The sequence below is a fragment of the Caretta caretta genome, chromosome 1, assembly GCF_965140235.1.
Source record: "Caretta caretta isolate rCarCar2 chromosome 1, rCarCar1.hap1, whole genome shotgun sequence".
In the NCBI taxonomy this organism is placed as follows: Eukaryota; Metazoa; Chordata; order Testudines; family Cheloniidae; genus Caretta; species Caretta caretta.
The window spans coordinates 281,329,519-281,354,189 of NC_134206.1; the positions used below are offsets into that span (position 1 = coordinate 281,329,519).

Below are 24,671 nucleotides of genomic sequence, written 5' to 3' on the forward strand. Positions count from 1 at the left end.
ATGGTTTTGTTCACAAACTGTCATCAGATTAGGCCACTTCTTGATATAGTGCTCAAAATAGTCCACTACTGAGTTCCATCACATGTCTTGTGGGAGAGCTAGCTTGGTTCCTCCCACTTTTTTCAGAGCAGCTGCTGCAAAGTGGTTGTTCTGGAAGTATTTTGCAATTTCAACAACATTAGCCTTTATTTCTGGAACACTTAAGTCTTTGGCTAGGAGGTGCATCAAATGAATACTGCAACTGTATGTTAGCTTGGGACTCTCTTCTAATTTCTTCTCATCTTGGATACATTTGCAGCATTGTCTGTGACCAAGCTGCGTACTAGACATTTGAATTTTTTTTCAGTTGTTTGTTATAGCTTTTACTGCTGCTAACTTGTAAGTATTCTGCTGTGTGCATTTCCTGATGTATCAGTTGTTTCTGTAAGGAAGACACAAGCACATACAACAGGATCATTGTGGACCTTGCTCCACCCATCAAGACTCAGATTAACAATTTTATCCTCTCAACCTTTTGCACACTGCTCAATTTCTCTTTCATGCACTTTATCCAGCAATTTGCCTGAGACATCTGTTTTGTTGGGTGGACTGTATCCTGGTCTTAATGACTGAACCATGTTAATGAAGTGTGGGTTCTCAATCATATGGAAAGGAGAGTTTCTTGCATAAACAAAACAGGCAATTTTTTCAATTGTCTCTTTTTGTAATTTGCTGGTTCTTATCACAAACTTATCTATGGTTGTTTCTGGATGATTTTTTTTTTCTTTTTGCTACGGGTGATATACTGTAGCTGTGTGACATACATGATGTGACTGAAACACTATCATTGGCAGATAACTCTGAAACTATAGAAAATGATGATGATCTTGAAGGCGGATAGTCTTCAGAATCCTGTATGTTGAGGATGGATTCTGCTAAACAAAACAAGTCAGTGTAGTTATTTAATTATTATTACCATACTACTCATTTAGTATTATTCGTTGCATTCACTGACACTCAGTACTACTTTAAAGGTGAAATCGTAAAAGGAAGATCTGTCTATTTCAGCTAGTTATTTTTTATCACAACTGCATCTAAAATGATAGTACTGTAGAGTAACAACTATATTTTTTTGCTCAAACATGAGAATTCAAGAATAGTCCAGAAGAAAGACAGGCAGTCCTTAAGAAAGAAGTATGAAATAAAAAAGTTTACAATCCTGAAGATCCTGCATGTTCAGATATGTTCCTTTCATCATCTTCAACGCAGTTTCCTCCTGAGAAGGAAACTTCTCATGTTTCATTTGAACAACTAGGCCTTGCATTTCTTTGTTGCACTGTTTGCATTTTGCACGCATGCCTGTCTTACCCACAGATAGAGGAACTAAACTGGGTCTCTTTTATGGCCTGCTGCCATTATAGGTTTTCCCTTCTAGTGAGAGAATGGTATGATAGATCTGAAATCTGTGAAGGCTACACTCAGAAAGACCTCAAGACTTCTGGAATACGTTGGTCAAACAGTTTCACTTTTGTTTCTCCTGCTTGTCCCTCCCTCCTCACATTTATCTCCAGACTTCTTCTCCTTGTCCAGATCTATTCCGCCGCCAACAATCTTCTATTCATTGAACTTTTTCAGACTTTGCACTTTTAGAGAGAGGTAAGGGATTGACTCTGTATACACATTTGCAGAGGGACAATAGGGTTGACGCCTGTTATTTCTCACCTCTCTCTATTTATTAATTAATTATTTTAAAACATTTTTGCCGTTAACAAGCATGTTCTCTCTGGAGACACAAATCCACAGTTTGAGAACTGCAAAACTAAGCATCTCTGATTGTATCTTCTAGACTGAGCACTGAATCCTGTTGGGTAGATAGAAAGATTAACCTAAATAACCTATACAGAAGCCACTGGGACTCCATAAGATTGGGTCCCTAATCCATGAACTATTGGAACTCATTTACAAAACTTTACTTAAACATTACATGAATATATTGTCTCATACTATAGAATTAGAGTTTATAATCCCTATTCCATGATGAGATAGGTTTTTTCCTCAAAAATCTGTTTTTTTTAAATAAAATCATTGATTTTTATGCACCCTGCTTGACAGCTACATTCTCCAGAGATTCCATCTGCTTTGGGAATTCTCCAGCATAGGGCTGCAGGGACCGAGCAGGACTTTCCCTAGAATTGCTGCTTCTGGCAGCGAGGTGCTACTGTGGTGCTGGGCACTGAAACTGAAAGCAGAGAGAAAAGGAGTACTTGTGGCACCTTTAGAGACTAACACATTTATTTGAGCATAAGCTTTCGTGAGCTACAGCTCGCTTCATCGGATGCATGAAGAACAGAGAGACTGTCTTGTGCTTTCATTGCTCGCGCTACTGATTCTCAGGCAGTGGTGAGGAGGAAGGGGCCTCCTCTGGAATGGGGTTGTGGAGCTGGGCCCTGGGGATGACAGTAGAGGAGACCGGGACAAGAGGGAGAAGGTATAGGACTGGAACTTGGGCAGGAGGTATGGGAGGAACAGGACTAGGATGTGTGTCTGCAGAGTGGTAGGTTGGTACTGGGACAGCTTGGAGGGATCAGGATTGGGGGATAGGGCAAGAGGGTCAAATTTTTTTTAAACCATTAGAGTACACTTTCCATCAGAAATCTTGAATTTGATTATGGATTTTGAATCTAATCATTCCTCTGCTATCAGCAAATAGCTGTGAAACCTGTTGGCAAAGTGTCTCATCTCCCATTAGTGGCTGGATTAGAGAAGATGACAACCTACTACTCCTGTTAGTTACTCCGTTAGCTCAAATAGCAGAGGTTTGTTATGGATCTACAGGTTCTAACCCTGCTGATAGAACTTGTTTTCTTTAGTTTGCTTTTTTTTAAACCTAGAAAACTGCGTCCAAAAAAGTACACTAAAAGAATGTTAATGTTGTAAATGCAGGCACTCAGGTTAGGAAATAAGGTTGTCCTTGCAAACTAAATTTTCACCTTTGTGTGAATGCGTCTTAATACAGTTTTTAATTACACAGTGTCATTATGTTTTTTCCCTCAGGACTTCTGCGTGCACACTGCATGCTGGCTCTTACCTCTTCTTGCAGGTAGCATTTCTACTGCTTTCTAATATGCTACTTGCTGAATATTTTACACTGAAGATCATAGTGCCTGCAGTAGCATGAGACAGTAGGATGTATATATTTTATCATGCCTTCTAACTGATATATTTAATATAAACTAAGCTAATTTATAACATGAGGGTTGTAACATTACTCCTCATTTTATACATGGGAAAACTGAAGCATAGAAAGTGACTTGCCTTCGGTCATACCGATTGTGACCTAGCTGGAATAGAACCCAGGTCTTAAGACGTCCAGTCCAGTCCATTAGGCCTAAAACCAGATTTTTGGGTGCAATCCTGAGGGAACTAAAACAGAAAGAGCATGACAGATAATCTGTATCTTAGATATTTTATTGTAAAAGAAAATGTTGTCCCAGAGCGTACAATAAATCTTTCAGCCTTGTAACTTGTAATACGTTGCCCTATATCTACGTTATTGTATGTTACGTACATATCTCAGCATTGTACTGAGGGCAAATAAGGTAAAATAAAGTTTGGTCATAGTTGATGGTTTGACAAGTTACTATAAATAGGGTTTGTTTTCCTTATTCCTTTATAGGCAGAAATCTCAAATTAGTTTATAGCTCATATGGAAGTACTAATCAGATGACAGCTTAAGATGTATTCTTGTGCTACTTTCTCTAGAAAGTGTTAGTGAAATATTAGGCTGAGAAATCTAGTACTATTTAGAATATAAAAACTGAACAGAGTTCTATAGTGTACTTGATTGATGAAAAGTAAAAATAAAATGGGGAAATATTAAAGATTGTATACCAAGATAGGATGTATTCAGTAGTACTGCACAACTCTGCTCTGTGGTGCAGTATTTAAATAACTGCAACAAGCTTTTTTCTTACCAGCGTTCTGGATTTTTAAATTAATACCATTAAAATGTAAACGTATTTTTCTTTCACAGGAAGGAGCAATGTGTACTGAATTCTTGAAGCAATTATCTTTCGTGGAACTAAACTGTCTAGATTGCTTAACTCAGTGGCTCTCATCCTTTCCAAACTACTGTACCCCTTTCAGGAATCTGATTTGTCTTTTGTACCCTAAGTTTCACTCACTTAAAAACTACTTGCTTTATAAATCAGACCTAAAAATAAGTGTCACAGCATGATATTACTGAAAAAGTGCTTACTTTCTCATTTTTATCATATAATTGTAAAATAAATCAATTGGAATATAAATATTGTACTTACATTTCAGTGTATAGTTTATATAGAGTGGAATAAACAAGTCATTGTTTATATGAAATTTTAGTTTGTACTGACTTTGCTAGTGCTTGCTGTGTAGCCTTTTGTGAAACTAAGCAAATATCTAGATGAGTTGATGTACTCCCTGGGAAGACCTCTGCGTCCCCCCAGGGGTATGCGTACCCCTGGTTGAGAACTGGCTTCACGGTTTTGAGTTTATGTACTTTTAGGGGTGCTTATGAACAGAATCCCCCCCAACCCCCCCGAGGGCTTAGGTAATTCAGCATTAGTGACCTTTATAAACACCTGAGAGAGAGAACTTTACTGAGAAATAGGTTCATCATAGTCTGCAGTCAGTTCTTCCCAAATGACCTGGCCTCCTTTACAAGAGGCAGTTAGCTTACATGTACCTGTTACTGGAGTATGAAGCTATTTTGTATAACTTTTTAAGAATCTGGAATCTAGCAGGACTGTGTGCAGACTGGATCACATTCACTTAAGGATAGTCAGGGTGCTGTTCGAAATTTTGTAAACATTTCTTCACTATTTAGTGTAGACCTTTATTTTCCAAAACACAGGTCTGTCTTGGAATTTACATGGGAACAGGATTGCAGGTGCTATGTGCTGAACTCATCGGTCCTAGAGTTAAGATTAACGGTGGGGGTGGAACACAACTTTTTCCTGTCTTAAATACATTTCCCTTTATTGCTCTTCAGGATTCTATCCCTATGTCCATTATCAGAAAATGTAACCAGCCATTGTATTACCTGATTTTGCTCCGGTTCGCTTCTGCCTGGCATATTTATTTTGCACTATAGTAACGGTGCATGGTATTTTGTACTGTGCATCCTATAATCTTATATGTTGCATACGTTTCTTTCCTTTATTATAACTTTCAGGCTATTGCATGTTAAGGTCGAGAAGAGCAGTCTGTTCTGAAGCCACGTCTTTCAGTTCAGCTTACAACTATGCAAAGTTTCAGAGTAGCAGCCGTGTTAGTCTGTATCCGCAAAAAGAAAAGGAGTACTTGTGGCACCTTAGACTAACAAATTTATTTGAGCATAAGGTTTCATGAGCTCCATCCGATGAAGTGAGCTGTAGCTCACGAAAGCTTGTAGTCAAATAAATTTGTTAATCTCTAAAGTACCACAAGTACTCCTTTCCTTTTAACTATGCAAAGCTTTCCTTTTTGGGCTAAAACTTTGGTGGCTAACAATAGAGGCAATGCTGACATTCAATGATAAAAATCACTTTTAAAAGTGAATATGGTGATAAGAGGCCCTACAATAGAGGAAGGAGAAATAAAAAAGAGGAAAAGATAAAAATTAATTTTACTAAATTTGTCTCTTGATAGTCTGGACATTAAGCCCTTGCTAATACCCAAGTTTTCCTTTCTAGAGCAAGTGACAGGAATAGTATAGAGAAAATCCAACCAAATCACCTGAGGTGCTGCTGAAGTCAATAAATACTTATTTTTTTTAATTTAGGGAAAAACCTGTACAAACAGTCTCCAGTTTTCTTTGATGGAACTCATTCTAGCATGTTCAGATTTGACATGAATATGCAAACACATTATTTAGATTTTAATACATGTCCTTGTAGATTCTTACAATCTGTGTGCAGTGAGCATTTCTATGAAGCCTTTAAAATAATAAGATAGTTTAAAAAAAATCTCAAGTTGTCTTGCCTGATCAACTGCAGGTGCTTTTTCTTTTCCTATAGACTTATAGTAACTATAGCACACTTCTAATCCTGCTTTAGTATTCATAGTACAAAGGAGACTCCTATAAAGAACGCATCTTGTCTTTGAAAATCCCACCCCCACCAAAAAGAAGGCTGAAGTCCGTACAGTACTCAAACATAAAGCTATCTTCCCTCTTACAGCCTTCAGTTTCTTGATGTCTTCAGCTTGTCCTTTAAAATAAGTAACAAAACCAGCATAACTTTAACAGTTGCTCAATTTCTTCAAACTTAACCAGTTGTTTGTTTTGTGTTTTGAAGAACCAGTTTCTTGAATCCGTTTAGAACTATAATAGGCAGTAAAGTCATCTTAAACCCATCTGCACCTGGGAAGTAAATGACAAGTGTCTTCATCCAGTCTCTTATTATAGATAATCATGCTGGTTACACATTCCTGTGAAGCTAAGAAAAACAATCTCTGATAAGACTTTCAAAGTATATTTAAGCTATCCTGATTCTTGCCATATATGGCACAATAAACTGACCAAATTTGGTCAAATATTTTAAGCCAGTTAGTCATATGTCTTTAAATGTGCTCCATGTGTAAGCTTTTGATTCTCTTAGCAACAATATTTTTATGGGTATGTGGTGGCAGTTTCTCTTATGTATACTTTAAAAATGTGCAAGAGGATTGTTCTGTGTACAGTTAGTGTCACAAACAAAAGGACTGTTATTTTGCTGTGCAGAACGAATACACTTCAAATACTTTTTTTTCCAGATAATGCTTTTGAAAGAGAGGTTGCCACATCTATTAAGTGCAATACCCAATTATTGCAACATTGAAAGCTGCGTAGTTAAAATCAGTCAGGAAATGCAAAGGTTAAGTTCCAAAACAAATGTTAATTTAACCACGTTATTTATCCTGGGGCACGTTATTTAACCACGTTATTTATCCAGGGGCAGTCAGGTTTTTTTTTTTTTTTTTGGTCCAGGTCCAGATTTCTTGGGGAAGATCTAATCAAGGTCCAGACTCCAGAGAAGAAAATAATAAAAAAAGTAAATAAAAAGATTTCAGTGTCCGTTGAAAAGCATCTGGTGGTCCGGATTTGCCCCCAGTCCTCCTATTGACTACCCCTGCCATACGGTATACTCTTGAACTTGATGGTTGGCATTAGTCTATGAATTTTTAACCAGAAAAACAGGAATGGAAAATATCGCATATGTGCATTGTAGCCAAGTTAACTTTACTGTTTATACTCAATTTTTGTTTTTATTTTTCAGTGAAATATAACATAGTTGCATTAACAAATTATTGCATTTAATTTCCTTTTTCTTTGAATGATAATATCTGCCATGTACAAAGAAGGGGGAAGGGATTTTTGGAGTAATATTAAATCATTACGTTTCAGTATTATTATGGCAAATTTGTAGAAAAGTATATCAAATTGAAAGTATATGATAAATGTACACTTTATTTGCATTGTATCTGAAGAATAATACTTCTGAGGGGTTTAGGACCTCTTCAATAAAGGTGCTTCTTTCAATCTCGTAGCTTGTTGGAGTGGGAGAGAGGCATATTGTGGTATAATTTAGTAGTTAAACTCTGAGGAAAGGTCCTGTGCATCTGGCTGCTTGAGTCCTTGCTGTCCTGAATCAAAAAGGGCCTTCTCTCTGCATTCTGCTTCGCCCTTTTAAGGGCAGCAGTATGGAAGTTGGCAGGGAAACCTACTGTACACCCTCTTGTGAGAAAAAATACTCTAACAGGGAGGAGGAAAGCAGAACAGCAGGTGGTCAAGTTGAGGAACTAGAAAATGCCTGTTCTTGTGTATTTATGCAGCACCAACAAAGGTGAATGTGATAATTCATGCAGCTGTATAACATGCAGAATACACAGGGCTATGTCCCTAGGAAACACATGGATTATCTCTCGCAGTACACTGAAACTGCTACTCAGGCATGTGCCTTTTTAAAGGTACAAATTCGTAGATAGCCAAAGGGTATATAGTAGCTCAGGGGTGGGCAAACTACGCCCTGTGGGCCGGATTCGGGCCACTAGCCATTTTAATCTGGCCCTTGAGCTACCACTGGGGGGCAGGTTCTGGGGCTTACCCTGTTGCGGTGCTCCAGCCAGGGAGCAGGGTTGGGGGCTGCTCTGCATGGCTCCTGGAATCAGTGGCTTGTTCCCCCTCTGGCGCCTACACGTAGGGGCAGCCAGGGAGCTCTGCTCCACATGCTACCCCTGTCCCAAGGGCTGCTTCCGCAGCTCCCATTGGGTGGGAACCACTGCCAATGGGAGCTGCAGGGGCGATGCCTGTGGATGGGGCAGCACGCAGCAGAGCCAAGTGGCTGCGCCTTTGCGTAGAAGCCGGAGGGTGGACATGCCGCTGCTTCCAGGAGCCACCTGAGGTAAGCACTGTATCCCATATGCAATATTAAATGGAGCCATATTGTAACCAGGTTCCCCAGCATAGGTATAGTTGTAAACAAAGCTTTATAGGAAAGGCCTACTTAATTTTCAGTGTTGCGGATCCCACAATATTAGGTTTCCACCACAATTTTCATTTTTAATCAGCTTACTTTGTACAGTCCATAATTTTGCGTACATTTTGAGTATATCATTAGTACTGTACTGCACTAATATTCAGTGCCTGTAAAATGTAAAAGATAAATGTGACTGGACTTGATTTCTACAGCAGTTGGTTAAGACTTTTAGTCTTCTGAATTTTATATTGTACTGGTCACTTTTTTAATGAATGTAATATAGCTGCAGCAAAATATCTGGTCGTTTTAAAAAAAAAAAAATTAGACAGCATAACATAGAGGGTAGCCTCATAGTAGAGTGTTTATATTGTTGCAGCAAATTTTTCTTAAACAAAGTCTAGTCTGGCTTTTCCAAATTCCTGCTGTTAATAAAGGTCCATTACAATATTGCTTCTCCGCGATTTTCCACACCTTGTGCACAACTCTGCCACAATTATTTGAAGATCATCCCGTGATTCAAGTAGGGCCTTATTTATAATAAAAGATAGGCCTTAGGTAGAACAGGTCCATTTGAGGACTTGGTAGGTATTTGTTTTAGCTTTGTTGAGCAGTTTTTCCTGTTTTTTTAATTTTGTTTTGTTTGGTTATTTGTTTGGGAATTTTCTTTTTGATGATAAAGAACTAAAACTTAACTGTGTTTTTCTGAAGGTTTTTCCAAGAAAAAAAATTAATTTGAAGTGAGACTTTAATGTGAATTTTTTAATGTTTCTTTCTTTTTCTTTCTTTCTAGGCTTGCATAGATGATAACGTAGATATGGTGAAATTTCTGGTGGAAAATGGAGCAAACATTAATCAACCAGATAATGAAGGCTGGATACCTCTACATGCGGCTTCATCCTGTGGATATCTTGATATAGCAGAGTAAGGACTCTTTCTCCTATATTAAAAACATTTGTGTATATATATTACTGTTTTGCTGATAGTCTGTCAGGAGCAGATGGCATTCATAAACAAGTGTTTTTAACTTTAAGTTGTGGAGCTATCTGAGACATTTTGTATATTATACTTTGTAGCTGTCTATTCTTTTACGTATATGCCTATTGGACATCTTAAAGTTGCTTATTTTCCTTTTTAGGCTCCTTAACCAATCACAGTTTTCATAGGGCCCATCCACATAAGTCACAACAGTCAAGTGACAGTTTCAAAACTATTTTCCTTGTAGTACAGTTGGGACTTAATATTTTTTTATTTGTATCCCATAAGCAGGTTGAAGCCATGTCTAAGGTTAGAACCAGTTCATAATAGGTCCCATACTTTGGTTGTATTAGCAATTTTGATGCTTTAATTTTTCAGTCATGTGATTGTGTAACTTTCTCTCCTGGTTCTTCTGGTGGTGTAAATTAGAAATGGCATCATAGAACAGACTTTTAGCGTCAGAGTTAAAGGTCAGTTATGGACATAGTCAGACACCCACAGAGTCCAGGAAGAGCCTTTTTCTTCAAAAAGGCTGCTGAGTGCTTCTGAAGATGACAAGGTAGACAACCTTTTGACAGGACTTTTGAGAGCTTTAGTTTAGTCCACCTGCCACAGTTACATGTTCAGGGTTCTTATATTCCATTTGCTGACTGCCTAGATAATTTTTCTTAGGCTTAGTACCATATAACATAAGACAGATGGGTTCTGGAAACAATCACCACTGGTTACATCGGTGGTGGGCAACCTGTGGCCTGTGGACTGCATGCGGCCCATCAGAGTAAACTGATTGCACGCTGTGAGACATTTTGTGGATGTTGACTGTCCACAGGCACGGTCCCAGGGGCTGTGATTCGCCGTTCCCTGCCAGTGGGAGGCAGCGGCCCACAGCGACGTCTGCAAAATGTCTCATAGCCCACAATCACCTTACCCTGATGGGGCACATGCAGCCCACCACTGGGTTATCTGATAGAGTTGCCCTCTCTTCCTCTTCGCTTCTCTCTTCAGGGACCCCTCTCGTGAGCAGATGCTCAGACAAGAAGTAGACTCCCTGTTCTTTGTGGGAGCCATAGAACTGGTACCTCTTCAGCATAGAAGAGTATTTTACCCAAGATATTTCCTCATCCCCAAAAGGGAAGGAGGCCAGAGGCCCATGCTAGATCTCAACTGAACATCTTCATCTGTGGTTCAGACGGTAGATGTTTAGCGAGGACTTCAGTAATCTCCTCACTAAACAGGGGCCTCTGCTTTATAGCTCTCAATTTGAGACTTCTTTCCAAATAGATATATCCACCCTGCACGTAGGATATTCCAGAGATTTACCGTGGGCCCAAGCCATTACCAATACAGAATGCTCCCCTTCATTTCTCAACAGCACCAAAAGTATTTACAAAGGTGTTACTTGTAGTGGCAGCTCACCTGTGTTGTCAGGGTTCTTCTACTTAGATGACTGCCCACAGAGAAATCATATTAGGAAGTACAGAGCCTTATCGTAGGGTTATTTGCCCACCTCCATGAACATGTGGCACAGGGTACTTGGACCCACCAAGAATCCCACTTGCACATAAACCTTCTGAAGCTGTTTGCAGTGCACAAATCCTGCAAACAATTCCTCCTCTTTAGTTGGGCCCCTCAAATCTGGGTCATGTCAGACAATGTGACAGGCTTACTTTATCAACAAACAAGTAGGCGGGGAGCAAAGTCCACCTTCTTTGCATAGAAGCGGTCAATCTATGAAAGTGTTGCATTCACCATCATGTCGCCCCTATTGGCTGTGGACTTTCCAGGAATGCATAACATATTGGCAGAGAGCCTCTGCAGAAAGTTCTCCAAAGACCGCGAGTGGGAGCTATACAACTTGGTGCTATAGACAGCTGTTGGAAGTGGAGATTTCCATCGTGGGATCTCTTTGCGTGTCAGGAGAACAAGAAGTGGCTGACCACCTGCTCCAGAGCAGTTTAGCGCCACAACTCCAGAGCTGATGTGCATATTACCACCCATCTTTCTCTTACCTTGAGTCCTGAGGAAGATCAGACAAGCTGGAGCATTGGTTATCCTCATTGCTCCCCAGTACCCCAAGCACTTCTGATTCCCGAGTATTTTTTGGAACTCTTCACATCCAGGTATCTCTATTTCCCCACTTCCCAGACCTACTAACTTAGGACAAAAGCAAGATCAGATACCCCAGCCCAGCATCCCTCTATCAAAAAGTGTGGTTTGGATGGATGACAGACCTAGAAAAGTCATGTTCAGAGGTGATGCAATCCATCCTTAGCAAGAGTAGGAAAGATTCCATGAGAAAATGCTACACAGCAAAATGGAAAAAATTTCCATACCTGATGCCAGCATCATTAGATACCTCTGGAAATTTCTGACATCCCTACTATTGTGGGTTATCTCTAAAAATGACAGGGCTATCCATCTGCTCCTTGTGAGCCCACTTGGCAGCTGTTAGCACTTTTCACCCTCCAGTGGACTGTCTTTTCTAGTATTATAGTGAGATTTCTGAAAGGACTGATCCAAACCTTTCCTCCAGTGCTGAATCTACCCATATATGGGACCTCAGTCTCGTCCTATCAACACAGATGGATACCCCATTCTAACCTGTAGCCTCCTGTTGATTCATACATTTCTTTATGAAGGTTGCATTTCTGATTGCAGTCACCTATGCTAGGAGAGTGAGTTGGGTGTCCTTATGGCTGACCCTTTCTATATAGTCTTTCATAAGGATAAACTTTCCTTGAGATTATACCCTAAATTAACTCCTAAAATCATCTCAGAATTCCATCTGAACCAGAGCATCCAACTACTGTCTTTTGAGTGAAGTTCCAGCCATTAGAGAGGACAAGAAGCTTCACTCTCTCTTCTACCCACAAAGGATGAAATCCTTCAGAAATCCCCCAGACTGCTTGTTTCCTTTGCTGAATGCATGGGAGATAACTTCATCTCCTTACAGTCTGTTCAAATGGATTTCATGCTGCATAGTGCTTTGTTGTGAGCTTCTCAGGATGTGAGGGCCCACTCAACTAGAGCCCAGGCTACGTTAGAGGTCTTGCTTCAAGACCTCACTCTTTGAGGTCTGCAGAGCAGCTCTGTTCATACCTTTGTACTGGGAGTGTAATGTCTCACAAGCGTCTACAGCAGAAGCATCTCTCAGAAGAGTAGTCCTCCAGTCTGTGGTACAGCAAAGTTCCTTTCCTCCTCCTCCTCAATAAATACTGCTTGAGTCACCTCAAGTAGAATACACATAAGTACCATGACTTGAAAAAGAAAGGATGTTACTGTCCTTGTACAGTAACTGGAATTCTTTGAGATGTGTGATCCCTGTCTATATTCCACTACCCATCATCCTTCCTCTCTTCTGGAGAGCCTTATTGTAGGGTTATTTGCAGTGAAAGGTGACTGGAGAGACTATCTGTCTGCGCTGCAACATATGTCCTTGGTTCAAAGCATGAGGAGGAGAAGAGCGCAGGGACAGACCAACAGATGCTGCTGGCAAAAATCTTCCAGGCTCAGGCACATGCAGTGCATACACATCTACAGTGGAATACAGATAGGGACCACACATCCGGAAGAACTCCAGTTACTATACAAGGGGGTAAGTAACCATTCTTTTGTATCACGAAAGTTTTGGTTGCCGAAAAGAAACTTGAAGTGTTGGGAAAAGTTCATATAGTAGCATAAATTGTCATGGATTTACAAGACTTCAAAGAAAAGCCAATATATTTTTGTAAAGGTCGTGAAGACTTTTCCAAACATACATCAAGACAAGTATATGAATTCAAGCATTCATCTTCTTTCTAGCATTTCCTTTATGATGTGAAGATTGTGTTTTCGGTGTGAAGTGACTCCTACTCCTTCCTTGATTTCTTTTTGCATCAAAGGGCTGGGGGCAGTGTATTCTGATGACTGTCCTGCTCTCATTGGAAAAGAAAGACTGAGAAAGTGGAGTGTTGGATCTTTGTACTGCCCACCCTGCAGCTGCTGAAGTGCTTCTGCAGCCAAACAATCTGCTCTTGCATCCCCTGCTACTGTCGTAAGGGATCCCTAGGGGCTTCCTTTCAGACTTAGATGGGATTATAGTTTATCTATCTTGGGATAAGACCCTTTTTTAAAAAAAAACAAAACTTATTTTGTGTATAAATCTTAACTTATTGCAAAGTCAGGGTCACTGGAAAAAATGCTGTACTAAATTTTACTTTCAATTTTCTCAAATTTCTTACCTTTATAATCCAGAGCTTGAAGCAAGATAAAAAGGGGCACTTTCCCTCCAAGCATTGCTGCTCTGAGTTGTAGGGGGCATCTAATGCCAAATACATAATATATAAATTACACCCATAATAGTACATTAGACGTTAAGGTTGCCAAGTTGATTTTGCAGTCTTAACATATGGTTGGATATGTGTAATTTTCTAGGTTTTAAAAAAGCAAAATAAAGAAACAGATTCCATCAAGCGGCATCGTAGTGACATCCATATGGTCATCCAGGAGGGTTGGAACCTTCAGGTCTACTTCACAGACCACTGCAATTTGAGCTAAGGGTAATAACTGATAGAGGATGACAACCTCTACTACTGCTATGTGGAGCAGCATTAGAGGGGGATGAGAAATGTTGCCAGTGAGCTTCACATACATTCACTCATGGTAGTGGGATGGTGAGAGTTGTGAATCTTAGATTCCAATCCAGGGTCTGGCGGAGGGTGTGTTCTGGTGGTCACAGGCTCTTCTGTCCCTTCTCCTCCAATCTCTCTCTATCCCAGTCCTGTCTCTTTGCTACCCCAGCTCCTCTGTCCAGTCCCGTTGTTCTTGCCTAACTACTGTTTCCCAGTCCCAGTTTCTCTGTGTTAGTAGGGGTAATTTAGTTAAGTGGGATGCTGGAAGGCTGATATCTCTATAGGACAGAGTTAAAGCTTGCAATGGACAATAGTGCTACTGGTAAGTTGAGAGTCTGTGGCCGGAGGAATAGATAATTTATGACACTTCACAGTACAGAACTCTTCATTTCCCCTGCTTTTTGTACTGGGTATATTATGCGTATACAACAAAGCTTTAATACATGTATTTGTTTTAGGCTTTTTAACTGGCAGGGAAAATTCCCCTGCCAAGCAGAAGTCTGAGCTCCCTCACTGAGTCTCCATAATACAATACATTTTCAACCGATTGTTCAAACATTCACCAGTCCTTACAGTCTCGTGTTGTAGGAAAATTTGTCCCATTTAGACCTCTGGAGTAAAGTGGGAATAGTGCATGCTTCTCAAAGGTTAAACCTGCCTGCCTGTGTGCGGCACAGGAAATGTGTGACAGATGACCAGAATGAGGAACATGTGACAGTTTAAGTATAAAATCTGCTTTCTAAAAGCGTCTTCTCATTTTGTGAATCTAAATTTTTAAACCTTGTCGCCCTTCTTTTCTGCAAATTTAATCTTTAACAGATTAAAAACAGATTTTATACGTAACTATTATCTGTTGCTTAGGCTGTGATGCTCAGTAAAGCATGTGTATTCTACCTTTTGTTTATTTGGAGCCCAAGGGGATGGGGATTGTTGTGTGGGGACAGTGTCTGAAGAAAAGTCCTTGCTCAGCCTTCTTGTGTGGAAGGTGGTTTATGGAGAGAGAAGGATTCCTGTGTCCATGTTGCTCCAAAGTTCTGTTAATGTAGTCCCCTCATCGTTTAGCTAATCCTACTTTCGTCTTAGAATTCAAAATGATTACATCAAAGAACCCCAAAACAGAGACAGAGCAGGCTTCTCCTTAAAACCAAGAGGTACAGGTCACCCCACCTTACTGTAAGCTGGCTTTCTACAAACTGACTGCTCTCAGATTGCACACCTCACTACAGAGCCCCCTGCCCTGCAAGCAGGACTAGAACCCCTGCTGCTGCGCCACACCGCATGCCCCTTCCCCCCCCTTCCCCGCACAGCATTAAAATAATAGCTTGCCATTCCAACACAGTCCTCAGGACACCACACCTTCAATGAATGCAGTGCATCCTGCCAACGTTAATGCCCGCCTCCCACCCCATGCAGTGATTCAGGAAAATCTCACCCCTTTACACACACAAAATTAATGCAGGTTCTCTCTATTCTATACCCTCATTGGGGTGACTACCTCCATCCTATTGGCCCAGTTAATGTCTACCTTCCCTTTTAGAAGGATGGCAGTGGTGGCTACTGCTGCTCAGTAACTCCCAGGTGTTGCAGTTGAGAGCATAGAGGGACCTGGGAGGGAAAGAGGAAAGCTGCTCAGGAGCTGTTTTTGAATAGGGGCAAGGGAGGGGGAGAAACTCTGTTGGGCAACAAGAGGGAAGGAGGGAACAAAAATAACTCAACCACTCCATTCTCCCCATCTATGACTGGGCCAGCAACTTCCTACCTGAAAACTATTGTTGGTTCCTTCTGGTTTATTTCTTTCTTCACTTACATCTCTTTTGGGCTTTGGAGCAACAGAGAGGAGCATAAGGCCCCAGAGCTGCAGGAGGAGCATCTTCTCTTGCCTGCTTGCAATCCCGTCACAGAAAACACCACATGAGAATGCACTGAAGTATAAATTAGGTATTCATAGATTCCAAGGCCAGAATGGACCATTGTGACGATCTAGTCTGACCTCCTGTATAACAAAGGCCATTGAAATTCCCCAAAATAATTCATAGCTCATGTTTTAGAAAAACATCCAGTCTTGATTTAAAAATTCAGTAATGGGGGCTCCACCATGATCCTTGGTAAAATGTCACCCCATAACCTTCTCTTGGTTAAGTTAAATAGATTGAGCTTCTTGAGTCTGTCACTCTAAGTCAGGTTTTCTAATCCTTGAATAATTTATGTGGCTCTTCTCTGAATCTTCTCGAGTTTATCAACATCCTTCTTGAATTTTAGGCACCAGAACTAGGCACAGTATTCTAACAGCTGTCTCAGATGGGGTAAATACAGGGATAAAATAACCTCTCCACTCCTACTTGAGATACCTCTGTAGTATGCGTCCCAGGATCACAATAGAACTTTGGCCACAGTGTCACACTAGAGCTTATGTTCAGCTGATTATCCATTATGACCCCCAAACCTTTTTCAGAGCTAACTGCTTCACAGGTTAGCGTCCCTTATCCTATAAATATGGGCTACAATCTTTGTTCCTCAATGATGTATACATTTACATTTAGCCATATTAAAACACAAATTGATTTGCACCCAGTTTACCAAGTGATCCAGATTGCTCTGTATCAATGACTTGTCCTCTTCATTATTTAACACTCCCCCCATTTTTGTCTCATTTGCAAACTTTATTAGTAGTGGTTTTATGTTCTTTTCCTGGTCATTGAAAAAATGTTAAATAGTGTAGGGCCAACTGATACCTGCAGGACCAACAGGAAACACACCCGCTCAGTCATAATACCCCATTTACAGTTACATTTTGAGACCTATCCATTAGCCAGTTTTTAATCCATGTAATGTGTGCCAAGTTAATTTTATATCATTCTAGTTCTTTAATCAAAATGTCATGTGGTACCAAGTCAAACACCTTACAGAAGTCTGTCTATTTCAGCACTGTTGCCTTTTTCAATCAAACTTGTAATCTCATCAAATTAGATAGCAAGTTAATATGACACTCTTTTCTATAACCCATGTTGATCTGCATTTATATTATCCTCCTTTAATTCTTTGTTAATCACATCCCCTATCAACTGTTCCATTATATCATCAAGGATTGATGTCAGACTGACAGGCTTGTATTACCCGGGTCTTTCAGTTTACCTTTTTAAATAATGGCACAACATTAGCTTACTTCTGGAACTTCATCAGGTAAAAGCTGTACTGACTGCAATGGAGAGTGTAACATGCAATGCAGTATGGTTATGAGCTCTAACACAAAAGGCACTGCACTCCCTTCTTCCTCCTCCAAAAAGAGCTCCTGAGCTGTTCTCCTCTTTCCCTCCCAGGTCTCTCTATGCTCGGAACTGCAAGTCACTGAGCAGGAGTAGTCACCATTGCCATCCCCTAAAAGGGAAGGTAGACATTAACCAGGCTTTTAGGAGGGAGATGGTCACCCCAATGAGCATATAGAATAGAAGTGAAACAATATAATTAGGAAAGCCAAAAAGAATTTGAAGACCAGCTTGCCAAAGACTCAAAAAGTAATAGCAAAATATTTTTAAGTACATCAGAAGCAGGAAGCCTGCTAAACAACCACTGGGGCCAGTGGATGACCGAGATGCTAAAGGAGCAGTCAAGGATGATAAAGCTATTGAGGAGAAACTAAATAAATTCTTTGGGTCTGTCTTCATGGCTGAAGATTTGAGGGAGATTCCCAAACCTGAGCCATTCATTTTTAGGTGACAAATCTGAGAAACTGTCCCAGATTGAGGTGTCATTAGAGGAGGTTTTGGAACAAATTGATAAACTAAACAGTAATAAGTCACCAGGACCAGATGGTATTTTGCCAAGAGTTCTGAAGGAACTCAAATGTGAAATTGCAGAACCACTAACTTTAGTCTGTAACCTATCATTTAAATCCGCTTCTGTACCAAATGACTGGAGGATAGCTAATGTGATGCCAATTTTTAAAAAGGGCTCCAGAGGTGATCCAGGCAACTACAGACTGGTAAGCCTGACTTCAGTACCAGGCAACATGGTTTTTGTAAAGGGAAATCATGGCTCACCAATCTACTAGAATTCTTTCAGGAGGTCAACAAGCATGTGGCAAAGGGGGATCCAATGGATATAGTGTACTTAGATTTTCAGAAAGCCTTTGACAGGGTCCCTCACCAAATTCTCTTAGGCAACGTAAGCTGTCATGGGATAAGAGGGAAGGTCCTCTCGGTTGGTAACTGGTTAAAAGTTGGGAAACAAAGGTTAGGAATAAATCATCAATTTTCAGAATGGAGAGAGGTAAATAATGGTGTCCCCCAGGGGTCTGTACTGAGACCAGTCCTATTCAACATATTCATACATGATCTGGAAAAAGGGGTAAACAGTGTGATGGCAAAATTTGCAGATGATACAAAACTACTCAAGATAGTTAAGTTCCAGGCAGCTACAAAGGATCTCTCAAAACTAGGTGACTGAGCAACAGAATGGTAGAAGAAATTCAATGTTGATAAATGCAAAGTAATGCACATTGGGAAACATAATCCCAACTATACATATAAAATGATGGGGTCTAAGTTAGCTGTTACCACTCAAGAAAGAGATCTTGGAGTCATTGTGGATAGTTCTCTGAAAACATCCACTCACTGTGCAGGAGCAGTCAAAAAAGCACACAGAATTTTGGGTATCCTTAAGAAAGGGATAGATAATAAGGCAGCAAATATCCTATTGCCTCTATATAAATCCATGGTACGCCCACATCTTGAATACTGTGCGCAGATGTGGTCGCCCAATCTCCAAAAAGATATATTGGTCTTGGAAAAGGTTCAGAAAAGGGCAACAAAAATGATTAGGGGTATGGAACTGCTTCTGTATGATGAGAGATTAATAAGACTAGGACTTTTCAGCTTGGAAAAGAAACGATTAAGGGGGGATATGATTGAGGTCTATAAAATCATCACTGGTGTGAAGAAAGTAAATGACAGTGTTGTTTACTCCTTCTCATAACACAAGAACTAGGGGTCACCAAATGAAATTAATAGGCAGCAGATTTAAAACAAAAGGAAGTATTTCTTTACACAGAACACAGTCAACCTGTGGAATCCCTTGCCAGACAACGTTGTGAAGGCCAAGACTACAACAGGGTTCAGAAAAGAACTAGATAAACTCATGGAGGACAGGCCCATCAATGGCTTTTAGATGGGATGGGAATGGGTGACAGGGGGTGGGTCACTTGATTGCCTGTTTTGTTCATTCCCTCTGGGGCACCTGGCATTGGCCACTGTCGGAAGACCAGATACTGGGTTAGATGGACCTTTGGTCTGACCCAGTATGGCTGTTCCTACGTTCTTGCAGCTTTTGAAGCCCTTACATGTTTAGATAGGCTCAGATGACAGGGCATTTAATTACATAGCTATATGTTTTAAGATTGCTGCTTGCAAGTGGATGTATGGCTGCACCATGAATTAGGCTCAAAGGTTCATAGTATTTGTGTTTTAAATGAAAATTCTTCAAATTTGCCAAAGCAAATACTACTCATTATGGCTAATGAACACAAATCTTTGTTCAAATGTTTAGCTGCTTGAGTGCTGGTAGGTGTTTCTGATATTTAATTACTAGTACAGTACAGACCCGTTTACATGCAAATCCGCTCAATGTGCAGTAGTGCCATACCTCCCACTGCTACCTATTTAACACGCGAGACTTGTTAATACGCGGTACAGGAACTTGCTATGTAGTGCTACAGATTTGTTCACTAACTCACTGACCTAGAAATCGACAGGAAGTGTGGAGTGGAAAGGTGTTGTACATCTTTACCGATGTTGGTAAAGACTTATCACGCACGCTTAGTCATTGTCATGCTAGAGAGAGATAATATATAGTAGTTATATAGTAATATATATACTACATTAGAAAATTTTAACCATAGGCCTAATATAATGGGGCTAAACTGTAGAAGAAAAGCTAGCTGCAATAGATTGAGTAGATAGCGGAGAATCCCAAGCCAAAGTTTCAAAGATATTGGGATTGCCGAATCTATTCTCCGAGGATGGCTAAAATACTAATCTAAACTGAATTGCTTTGTACAAAATATCGAATCTGCCGTAGGGCTTAAGCGAAAACGTGTGCGCTATTCAGCAAAACCCACAATAGACAAAGCCATGCGCACGTAGTTTGTTCAGGAAAGGCTGAAAGGAATGCCGCTAAGTGGGCCAATTCTTCAAGCCCAAGCGACAAAATTTGGAAATTTAACGGGGGATGAATCATTCCAAGACAGCAAGGGGTTTATAAGTCGTTTTAAAAATCATCATAGCATAACGCAGGTATCGATTTCTGGAGAAAGGTGATCAGCCGATGAATTGGCTGCGAACGCGTTTCATCTGTGGCGAATGGCAGACTTCATAAGAAAGAAGGAAAAAAATGCGAGCCAGAAAGAGCAGAAAATAATGGCCTTTTTTTCCTAAGCGAATCAAACACTTTTGTCAGCATGGGCCTCTTAACCTGCGGTCCGTTAACAAGCTGTCGTGACGCCTTGACTCCCAACATCCGCACGTAAACGGATCTGTACTGTAAGTACTGTACAGCTCTAATTAGGTCTTCAAACAAGCATCTGTCAGACTCTAAGGCCATGTCTGCACTACAAACTTTGATGCAAGTTACATCAGCATAAAGCCACTGTAATTAGTAAATCTGTTGTGCGCTTTGCATACTTGGCATCTTGCACTGGCACTCAGCATACTCACTAGGAGTGCTTGTGTTGATGCACAGTGTGGTGTGCTGTGGGTAGATATCCTAGTATGCAACCTGCCACCACCCACCACACTGTCTTTTGGGAAGTTTTGGCAATACATAGTGGTTCAGAAACTAGTTGTTCAGGGTGACTGGGAGCAATGGGTCAACTTCCCAGCATGCAGCTGTCTCCATCTCATAATGTCATCAGTATACTATAATTTTCACGCCATTTTTAAAAAATCCCATGAACCCATGTGGCCCTTCTCCCTGTCCATCATCTGACCGAAGCCTGGAGCTGCACAGCCCTGCACTGTTGTCCTAAGTATTGCAAGTACGGGAAGTACAATCCTCTGGTATTTGCAGAGCCATAAGAAGAACTGAATCAGCAGGGAACATGATTTCTTGGAGGACAGATTCACTGTGGGACATAGTGAGAACCAGTTCAAGGTTGTTGGTGGCATTCATGGAGCACTGCTTCTGGGCCCAAGAAATGAGAAGTGACTAGTGGAATTGCATCATAATGCAGGCTTGGGATGATGAGCAGTTGCAGAAATGTTGGATGCGTAAGGGCACATTGCTAGGTCTGTGTGCTGAGCTCATTCCAGTGCAGGCACAACAAAATGAGAGCTGCATCGACAGTGGAGAAGTGAGTGGCATTCACACTGTTGAAACTTGCAATGTTGGATTGCCGCTGGTTAGTGGAAAACCCACCGGGGGTGGGGTGGGGGTGGGGGGCTGTTGTCATGCAGATGTGCAGAGCCATTAATAGTTTTCTGCTATGCAGGACTGTGGCTGTTGGCAATGTGTAGGTCCTAGTGGATGAATTTGCAGCAATGCAGTTCCCAAGCTGTGTTGGTGAGAGAGATGGCATGCAAATCCTATTTTGGCACCAGACCACCTTATCACAGAATATGTCAACAGAAAGGGCTACTTTTCTATGGTCATGCAAGCACTGATGGATCACCAGAGATGCTTTACCAACATCAGTGTTGACTGATCAGGGAAGGTGCATGGCGCTCATCTTTAAGAACACCAGACTTTCCAGAAAAGTACTGGCAGATTACCGCTGGCGATGTTGCAATGCCAGTAGTGATCCTGCGGGACACGGTAAGTAGGTGCTTTCAGAATTTAGGCATTCTGCTACATATGTTGTAAACTAATAAAGATGAATTCTTTTCCAAATAATAGAATTTTATTCAGTAACCAAACCAGTGCAATGAAAAATCTGTGCAATTTAATAGCAAATACATAAAAACTTAATGGAACAGAACTTAATGGGAAAGAACATTCATGAGTATTTTACCTACATATACACTGCTGTGAAAACCACAGTTGTTGTATGAGATGATGTAGTTGTCCTGAATATCCCCTGGATTGGAATGGTAGGAGTAGGAATATAGGCCCTGATAACATGTGGACTGTTGAGGGGGTAAGGAGGTGCTCTAATGGAGTTCTCCATGCCACTTTAAAATGAGGCAGGCCCATGATTGTTCAACTTTTCGGTCCACAAGAGTCTGCAGAATCTGTTTGCTCCTGGAGAAGCCCCATTATGTCCTGGGATGTTGCCCTCTCCTTTTCCTGCTGGGACTTGTAGGCTTTTCTGCAGTGTTCACCCTCCAGTCGCTGTGCTCACATTCTAATGAAGCACTGGCTTTTAAGATCTAACTGAATGTGTCATCCCCAAGCCCCTTCTTTCTCCTCCTCTTTCTGATCTGGAGATCTGTCAGTGGGGAGGGCGGAACCCCTCAAGGCTGCAATAGCTGCAGATAAAACGCAGAAGTACAATTATCCATATAGTCACAATGGAAAAAGTGAAAGTTAACATTCAGAAGTCCCTTCCCTTACTTTCCTAAAGTTTTAAACTAGTCATGCTTATTGACACTTCTGCTTCGGGCTGCATGAGCATGGCGCCACTCAGAGCGCTAGCCATGTTATGTAGGGCCTGCCAGGGATGAGGGAAATGAAGAGAGAATTGCTTGGTGTCAGGAAAGTATGAGTATGGGACAATGGCACTGAATACTGGCACCATTTTGCACAGGTGGTGGTGATTTTAGCTGATATCTCAGTCCTGAGGGTAACAAAGGCACAGAAATCACAGCTGCTTCTGGTGTCCTGAAGCTGCCCAGGCCTCTCTGCTGTTAGCCTGTGTACTGCAATGTTGTCTGCTGAAGTTTTTGCTGACTGGTGTGGGAAAGTGTCCTACTGCAGAGGAAGAAATAAGGCTGCCATCCCTAGAAGCCTTCGGGAGAGGATTGCAGAGTATCTCCATGAAAGTTTCATACAGATCTGTCAGGAGATTTCAAGGGACATCCCTGTGTATGTAAACAGCTGTGCATTGCTCCCCTTGCCTAACTGAACTGGGGACAAATTAAATAGTAGACACATGCACAACTAGGGTGACACAAGGAGGCTTATGTAAATCTAACTTTGTAGTGTAGACCAAATTGGCTGTCCTTAGATAATTTTAATACTATCACTTATGTTGTTGTAACACTGGAATGTCCTAAGTGGTGCTTTGTCTCCTCCTATGCATTTGGAATCTAAAAACAACACAAGCTTACGATAGGGATGAACATAAAGGGTAAAGAGAAGGGATGCAACATTCAAGCATTCTAACTGAGTTGGCACATGAGGGGTTTTTTTTAACAAAAAGTCCCTCCATAAATATACAAACTATCCTTGTATTCCCTACTCACTATTACAATTTTTTCTGTAAAATATCATCTCATCTTTCTCCCCAATGTTACCTTAAGTAAAAAAATAAAAATAAAAATTTGTTTTAAAAAATTCGAACATATTTCCTGATTGCCAAGCCGTACCTCATTAATCACTGGGGATGGGGAAGCACTAAACCATTCAAATGGGTGACTGCAAAATCTTGATGGGGAGGCCAGGTTAGAAGCCCTTGTGGCCACCTGCTTTAACAAAAGTCTGTTGGGGCTTTCAGCCAACCTCCCTCAGTGTGAAATGGTTCTCATTTGTGGGTTTTGTGTTATGAAATTTTAGACTTTTACACAGCTGTCTTTTTTGGGGGTGGGATGGGGATAGTGTGTATGATTTTTATTCCCCCTAAATTTTCCTAAGCCCATTGTAGCTTGGTTCCCTTGGATTGCTAGTTCACTGTTCCTTTGCTTGACAGTGTGTGAGCCAGGTTAGATTAAAAATGATCTTTTAAAAAACAAAAGCAAGTATTTTATTTACATGTTGCTAGTTCTTCCCCTTGATATTCTTGAATTCTTAAAGTGGGTGACATGTACTTGTTTGTTAGAACTGCAGATTTGAATTTGTCTTAAAATGCACATCTATACAGAGAGACTAGCCTAGAGTCTCTTTAACCTTCTTACTCTTCAAACTTCTTTTGTGTTCAAGAACACAAGCTTGAACACAAAATTGACAGGCATATATTCCATTCTTCTTTGCGTCTAGCACCACCTTCTGATATATTGATAATGGAGCAGCTGATCTGGGACTCAATTAATAAAAAATTAAAGGAGGGTGTTTAATATTAATGCCAGTCATCATGGGTTTATGGAAAGTAGATCCTGTCAAACTAATTTATTTGATTAAAGATAACATTGTTGATGTGATATACATAGATTTCTGTAAGGTGTTTTACTTCATAATGCTTGACATTTTGATTAAAGAACTAGAATGATATAAAATTAATGTGGCAATGTTAAATGGATTACAACCTGTCTGATAGGTGTCAATGTAAATATGAACAGGGAATCATCATTGAGCGGGATGTGTTTCTAGTAGGGTCCTGAAGGGATCGGTTCTTGAATTAAAGCTATTTGACATTTTTATCGATGACCTGTAAGAGAACCTAAAATCACCACTGATAAAGTTTGCAGGTGACACTAACGGGGAATGGTTGATAATGAAGAGGACAAGGCACTGATTTAGAGCGTTTGCCTGGTAAGCTGGGCACAAGCCA

The 24,671-nt window shown here is 40.7% G+C and overlaps 1 protein-coding gene across 3 annotated transcripts in view; it reads left to right on the forward strand.

The window, feature by feature from the left end:
- PPP1R12A (protein phosphatase 1 regulatory subunit 12A) overlaps positions 1–24,671 on the forward strand; it is a 214,819-nt gene that overhangs the window by 66,864 nt on the left and 123,284 nt on the right. For all 3 annotated transcript variants that reach the window (XM_075124336.1, XM_075124334.1, XM_075124335.1), the window contains exon 2: positions 9,244–9,374. In XM_075124336.1, the coding sequence (XP_074980437.1) occupies positions 9,244–9,374 (131 nt within the window). The remainder of the gene's footprint in view (positions 1–9,243; positions 9,375–24,671) is intronic.